The following is a 7,281-nucleotide window of genomic DNA, read 5'->3' as shown; positions in this document are numbered from 1 at the left end:
GAAGGATCAGGAATATGAAGGGCCAGATGGAACCGGGAAGAGGAAGCGGACAGAATCCGAACCCAGCGGAAGCCGGGAAATATTGAACATCGAGCTGGAAAAATTTGGGGCCGATCTCTCGAGCCCAATTGCCGAACCCGCATCAGAGACCGAAGAAGTGGAATTATACGCGGGCCATTCGGGAAAGATGGTTCGGATTGGAAAAAACATGGGGGCGGATCTGAAGGCAAAAGTAATAGCTGTTATCCGTCAATACCATGATGTGTTCGCCTGGGGGGCGGAAGATATGCCTGGATTGGATCCCAAGACGGCAACGCACTGCTTGAATGTGCAGCCCGAGGCCAAGCCGGTAAAACAAAAGAAGAGGACATTTGCAGTCGAACGACAGAAGGTAATAGAAGCCGAAGTGGAGAAATTGTTAGAAGCCAAATTTATCGAGGAGATCGAGTATCCCGACTGGCTAGCCAATGTGGTGGTTGTGAAGAAGTCGGATGGGAAATAGAGGATGTGCGTGGATTACACGGATCTCAATAAGGCATGTCCGAAGGATCACTACCCCTTGCCTAACATCGACCAACTGATAGACGCAAAGGCAGGATATGAGGTACTTAGTTTTTTGGACGCTTTTTCTGGTTATCATCAAATTGCTATGAATGATAGGGATGTGCTCAAGACAGCATTCATAACTCCGAAGGGGACTTATCCTTATATTAAAATGCCCTTCGGACTGAAGAACGCTGGAGTCACATTCCAGCGAATGGTGAACAAGGTCTTTAAAGAGCAGATCGGAAGGAACATGGAAGCATACGTGGATGATATGATAGTAAAATCATTATTCCGAGATCATGCCGAAGACTTAAAGGAATGCTTCGAAACACTCCGAAAGAACAACATGAGGATCAATCCGAACAAATGTACCTTCAGAGTCTCTAGTGGAAAGTTTCTCGGATACATGGTCAGCGCCCTGGGAATAGAGGCGAACCCAGAGAAGATCGAAGCAGTAATCAATATGGAACCTCCCAAATGCATCAGAGATATACAGAAATTGACAGGCCGGCTCGCCGCCCTTCGGCGTTTTATTTCCCGGTCAGCCGAGAAAGCACTTCCATTCTTCGCCGTGCTCAAAGGGTCAAAGAATTTTGAGTGAGGGCCCGAATGTCAAAAGGCGTTTGAAGAAGTAAAAGAATATTTGACGAAGGCACCACTCTTGATGAGGCCCGATCCGAAGGAAACTCTTCAGCTTTATCTAGCTGTGTCCAACAGAACTCTGGGGGCCGTCCTTGTGAAAAACTATGAAGGTAATCAACATCGCGTGTTCTACGTGTCCCATGTCCTCAAGGATGCGGAGACGAGGTACCCCAACGCCGAGAAATTCGCATATGGGTTGGTTATGGCCTCCCGAAAATTGCGATATTATTTCCAAGGCCGGACGGTCCAGGTTGTCACCAGCCAGCCTCTAAAGAAGATTTTAACTAGGCCCGAAGCCTCTGGAAGAGTCGTAGCATGGTCCATCGAACTCGGGGAATTCGATCTCGAGTATGTTCCCCGAACGGCAATTAAGGCCCAGGTTTTGGCCGACTTCATGGTTGAATGCACATTCTCGGGCCCGAAGAATCTTTCACCTGATGAACAACTAAACCGGATCCCAGGAAAGTGGAAGTTTTTTGTAGATGGGTCGGTAGCCGGAAAAAAGTGTGGGGCCGGCTTGATCCTCTCTATCCCCGAAGGATTTGAGATATGTCAAGCAATAAGGTTTCACTTCCCTTTGACAAATAATGAGGCCGAATATGAGGCCCTCCTCGCAGGCATGAAGCTGGCCCGAAGCCTTGAGGCGAAATACCTAAGGGCCTTCAGTGACTCCATGTTGGTCGTGAAACACTTCACGGGGGAGTATGAACAAAGGGATCCCCGAACGAAAGCCTATGCTGCCAAGGTACGTGATGCTTCTTTATCATTTGAAACCTTTGAACTAAGTCAAATTGGCAGAGAGAATAATTCTAGGGCAGATGCCCTTTCCAGGCTAGCTTCGGCCGAGACACAGAACTTAACTGGTTCTATTTACCTCACCGAAGCCAAGACGCCTTCGATCGAGAAGAAAGAATGTCTAGAAATCACCAGGGGAGTGACTGGATGACCCCCCTGAGGAATTTTTTGGAAAAAGGCATTCTACCACCCGACCGAAAGGATGCGCTGAAAATTAAATATAGAGCATCGAACTACACAATAATCAATGGGCGGATGTATCGCCGATCAGTCAGTCAACCCCTTCTGCGTTGTTTGAACAACAAAGAACGGCAACAGGCTTTGGAGGCAGTGCACGAAGGAATTTGCGGCGAGCACCTGGCTGGTCGGTCGCTCGCCTTTAAAATTCTCCGACAGGGATTCTTCTGGCCCACTCTGAGGGCCGACGCCAGCGACTATGCAAAAAGGTGTGTACAGTGCCAGTTGTTCGCCACCGTCCCGAAACAGCCCCCAGAAGAAATGACCTCTGTACTAAGCCCAATTCCATTAGCCGTATGGGCCATGAACATAGTTGGCATACTTCCCACTAGCACGAAGCAAGCGAAATACTGCATAATCGCCATCGACTACATGACCAAATGGGTCGAAGCCCGCCCTCTGTCAACCATAATCGAAGAAGCCGCAAAAAAGTTCTTCTTAGAACAGGTCATTCTCCGATTTGGCATTCCAAAAACATGCATCTCAGATAATGGAACTCAGTTTATTGGAAACAAATTCCGAAAGTTTCTGCACCATTTCGGAATTGAACAGAAATTTAGCTCAGTCGCCCACCCGCAAGGAAATGGGGCAATCGAGGCAGCAAACAAAGTGATATTCCGAGGAATAAAAAAGAGGTTGGGCGAGGCAAAAGGAAGATGGGCAGAAGAACTCCCTTGGATCTTATGGGCCTACCGAACCACCCCCCGGACATCAAAGGGAGAAACTCCTTTTAGAATGGCCTATGGAACCGAGGCCCTAGTTCCTGTTGAAGTGGGCTTGGAATCGTACCGAACTGAGACCTACAATGTGGAAACTAATAGCTTCGGGTTGAAGGCGAATGTAGATTTACTGGAGGAAGAGAGAGAAGCCGCACATCAAAGGAACATGAGGTATTTACTACAAGCGACACAACACTACGACTCCAATGTGAAGAAAAGGTCCTTCGGAGTAGGAGACCTAGTCCTAAGAGAGTTGGCCGCATCCATGCCGGCCAAACAAGGAAAGCTCCAGCCTAACTGGGAAGGGCCCTATAAGGTGATCGAGGTCATTCGTCCTGGAACCTATAAGCTCGAAACATTGTCAGGCGAAGCAATCAAAAACACTTGGCACACGAGTCGCCTTCGAAAATTTTATCAGTAAGAAATTTCTTAAAAGTTTGTATTTGAATTATATGTGAAGAATGTAAACAATTTAACTAAATAAAGATGCATTTCCTGTCAAATCTCTTTATTTATACGTGCTGCGGCCGCCCGAGTATTATTTGAGGGCGATCCTGAAGAAGATAAACCCCTCGGCCGCCGCCCTTGTCTAATTTGTTAATTGAACGACATAAGGGGCAATCGCCCAAAACTAGAACATCACTACACTATTCTGACAATTTGAAATTGGTAAACGCGAATTAAGGGCCTTAAGGGGCAATCCTGAGATAACGCCCTATCATTCGTCTTCCCTTAATCATTATTAAAAAGGCCTAACCCCTGTCCCGGGGCGATCAAAAGAAGAACATGGTCCTTCGGCCTCAATCAGGTAAAAATTAAACCCAAAACCAGGTTTAGGGGCGATCCCGAAGAAGACCTCCACTTGGACGAACGAACCATGACCTGCTGATCTAGGGGCAATCGCTGAAAGATCAGCACCCCTGTTCCTTCGCCTGAATTCAGTAAAAGGATTAACAGCCCGAACGCACCTTCGTCCTTTAACCCTTGGGGCCGTAGGGGGTAGTAAGGCAACAATTCAATAAAATGGTTAAGGCAAAATAAGCCAAATATACGATTCATTTTAAAATTGTTAAAATTGTTAAGGCGAAAGAAGCCAAAGATACAATTCGATAAGTTCGTTAAGGCGAATGAATAAGCCGAAGATACGATTCATTTTAAAATTGTTAAAATTATTAAGGCGAAAGAAGCCAAAGATACAATTCGATAAGTTCGTTAAGGCGAATGAATAAGCTGAAGATACGATTCATTTTATTCAAATTATTATTAAGGCGAAAGAAGTCAAAGATACAATTCGATAAGTTCGTTAAGGCGAATGAATAAGCCGAAGATACGATTTATTTTAAAATTGTTAAAATTGTTAAGGCGAAAGAAGCCAAAGATACAATTCGATAAGTTCGTTAAGGCGAATGAATAAGCCGAAGATACGATTCATTTTATTCAAATTATTGTTAAGGCGAAAGAAGTCAATGATACAATTCGATAAGTTCGTTAAGGCGAATGAATAAGCCAAAGATACGATTCATTTTAAAATTGTTAAAATTGTTAAGGCGAAAGAAGCCAAAGATACAATTTATTTTGTTAAAGATTGTTAAGGCGAACGAAGCCAAAGATAGAATTCATTTTCGTTAAGGAATCAATAACGCCGAAGAGACGATTCGTTTTAATTGTTAAGGCGGATGAAGCCAAAGATACAACAATTAAATGCAGTTGGACAATGCTGATGAAAAATAAAAGATGTATTAAAATATAAAACCCCGAAGGCTAGTTAAATTATAAAAGCCCGAAGGCAAGAGTACCAATTACAAATACCAATTACAAAGAGTACCGATTACAAAAAATAGAAATACAAGAAGACGAACGAAGAATGTCGCTGCAAGAGTTGGGTACGACCATGGAAACACCAACGGCAAACTTCGCAACAAGATCATCTTCAGTCATGTCAAGCACCTCAGTGCTGAAGGTTTAGGCTTGAGGGTCTTCATCCAAGAGCTCTTCGTCTTCGCCGGAGGAGACAGGAGGGACTTTGACTGCTGGCCGGCCGATAGGATCCTCCAGGCTGTTGTCCAGCAACTGCTTATAATCCCAGTTCAGGCCGTGGGCCTTCTCCAAGACATAGTCAGCGTCGAACTAGAAGCAGCGCTCCGACGTCAGGTCCAGCTGTTTCTTCTTCTTCCGAAGCTCCTTTCGGGACCTCTTCAGCTGGAAGTTCCGGTGGGAGATCCTCCGGTTCGCCCTCTCCGGTTTAGTCTCCAGCCGAGATCTGTCTTCCTTCAGCGCGGTGGCCTCGACCTCGTTCTGGGCTTTCACCCTTATGAGTTCCTCCTCGGCCGCCGTGGCCCTCCTCTCCAACTCCTTTACCTCGGTCATCCGAGTCCCCATGTCCTTAACCTTATCCTCCACGGCTGCGGCCCAAGGGGCATCCTGCAAAAGGACGACAAAAATATTACTAAAAGGTGCCGAAAGGAAAAAGATGGACAAAAATAGAAAGATTAAAAAACGTACCAAGGACAGGAAGGACAGAAGCTCCGTACAGGCCTCGGTAGCAGAGGCCGAAGCAAAGGTCGGAAGATCGACCGGAAGCTGGAGGCCATGGCATAGGTCCGAAGCCACCTCCTTCGTGGATTGTCGGGCTGGATACACAGTGTGGTCGGACGTGAGCACGCCCCACCCTGGGAGATAAGAGCGCACAATCCCCTCCTTGCTCCGGGTCCTCTTGGAAGGATTTTCCTCTCCCATGTACTCCAGAAGTCGCATGAGATTGGCGGGACGACGGAGCTTTCTCGGTCTGAGCCCTCTCGCCTGTGCTCTCCGAAGGATCTGGCGTAGCCCCCTGATCGGCGACCTTCTTCGCCGCCTCCTCCGCCGCCTTCTTCTCGGCCGCCCTGGCCTTTTTCCTATCGATCAAAGCCTCCCTTGAAGACACTGAAATATGAAGGGGAAACAAGTCAGTCCAAGCATATATAATCGAATGCATAACAAGAAATAGCAAATATACAAGTGCTGGGACAAAACTAAAGAAAAAACAAAGGAAGAAGTTTTGTTACCCCCACCCCACAAGCTGAAGAGCCAGTCCTTGTCCCGAAACTCTCCAGGACCCAGCTTCTTCACATTGACGTCCACCAACGCCGTGTAATTTTCCTTCTCCTCCAAGGTCAAGCTCGGCATGAGAAGCAACGCGGGATTCACATCTCGCCAAACCGACATAGCCGCCAACCTTGGACCACTCACATAACACCAATGAGTGTGAGTGGATTTATTGTTCGAATTGGTCGCCGTCCAATCAGGTCGCCCTGCTCGACGGGCGATGGTGTAAAAACCAGGACTCTTCGGATTCTTCCGAAAATTATAATGGTACCAGAATAGGCGAGTGCCGGGTGCGATCCCAGCATGTAGACACCTGTTCTGGAAACAGTTAATATGGATGAACCCGTTCGAGTCCATCTGTCCGAGGGCGATGCCCATCTGGAAGAAAAGGTGCTTGATCAGCTTCAACGGTGGCACCCTCAAGCCACACTTGAAGACCGCCTCCGAAACCCCTACGGTGCAGCCTCCATATCCATCCGGCACCCCGGGAGTATCGCAGATCCTTTCACCCTCCCTCGGCGCGTACAGCCAACAAAGCCCTCGAGGGACAGAGTAATCATCATACATCTGAACTACGCGTCCCTTCGTCAGTTCGGATCGATTATTGGCTGCGGGATAGTCAGCAGCCGAACCATATAGGGCCCGTCTCGTCCGCTCGGGGCGAATGGAAGACATTCCCACCAAGCTATTCGACAAGGGGTCCCAAGAATCTGGGGGACGGTTTGCTCGGTCCATGTCCCTGTATCAGGAACAGAGAGACATTAGTCCATGTACTCGGATTAGCAGACATAAAAGAAAAAATAAAAACCCAAGTACACGTCGCAGGACCGAACGAAGCAGAACCCCGAAGGCGGTTTCCGAAGGCTGCTCCTGAGGCAAGCCCTCCCGAAGGATGTTCTTGCCTACAGAACCTTTCACAAACATCTCACTCCAGACCACATGTTTACGCCCTGGGTCGGCTCCCGAAAGACGTTCTAAAACCAAGAAATCCCGAAGAACGTTCTTGGTCAGAAAACGCCTCGTATGCCATCTTTAAACCCGTGGGCCCCCCTCAAAGTGGTAAAACCCGGAAAACTTTTATTACCTACCCAAAAACCCCAAACAAATGCAATGGCACACGCATAAAACCCAGAAAAACCCCATGAACCCAGAACAGAACCACTAAGTCCACATGCAAACATCCTAAAACACAGAAAACTGGCATGCAAATTCAAAACTGGAAAACAAGAAAAGGAACTTACTTATATGGAGGTGTTCT

The 7,281-nt window shown here is 47.3% G+C and overlaps 1 protein-coding gene across 1 annotated transcript; it reads left to right on the top strand.

Moving 5' to 3' along the window:
* The first annotated feature begins 1,210 nt into the window (after window positions 1-1,210).
* On the top strand, window positions 1,211-2,134 carry LOC141696503 (uncharacterized). Its single transcript, XM_074500636.1, has one exon. The coding sequence runs from the start codon at window positions 1,211-1,213 to the stop codon at window positions 2,132-2,134; it is 924 nt and encodes a 307-aa protein (XP_074356737.1).
* Window positions 2,135-7,281: the final 5,147 nt, after the last annotated feature.

This window comes from Apium graveolens, chromosome 11, assembly GCF_009905375.1.
Source record: "Apium graveolens cultivar Ventura chromosome 11, ASM990537v1, whole genome shotgun sequence".
Classification (NCBI taxonomy): domain Eukaryota; kingdom Viridiplantae; phylum Streptophyta; class Magnoliopsida; order Apiales; family Apiaceae; genus Apium; species Apium graveolens.
This window is presented reverse-complemented; position numbering and strand designations above follow the sequence as displayed.

Excerpts from the sequence above, each read along its gene's own strand:
- LOC141696503 (XM_074500636.1), top strand. The coding sequence starts at position 1,211 with ATGAGGCCCGATCCGAAGGAAACTCTTCAGCTTTATCTAGCTGTGTCC.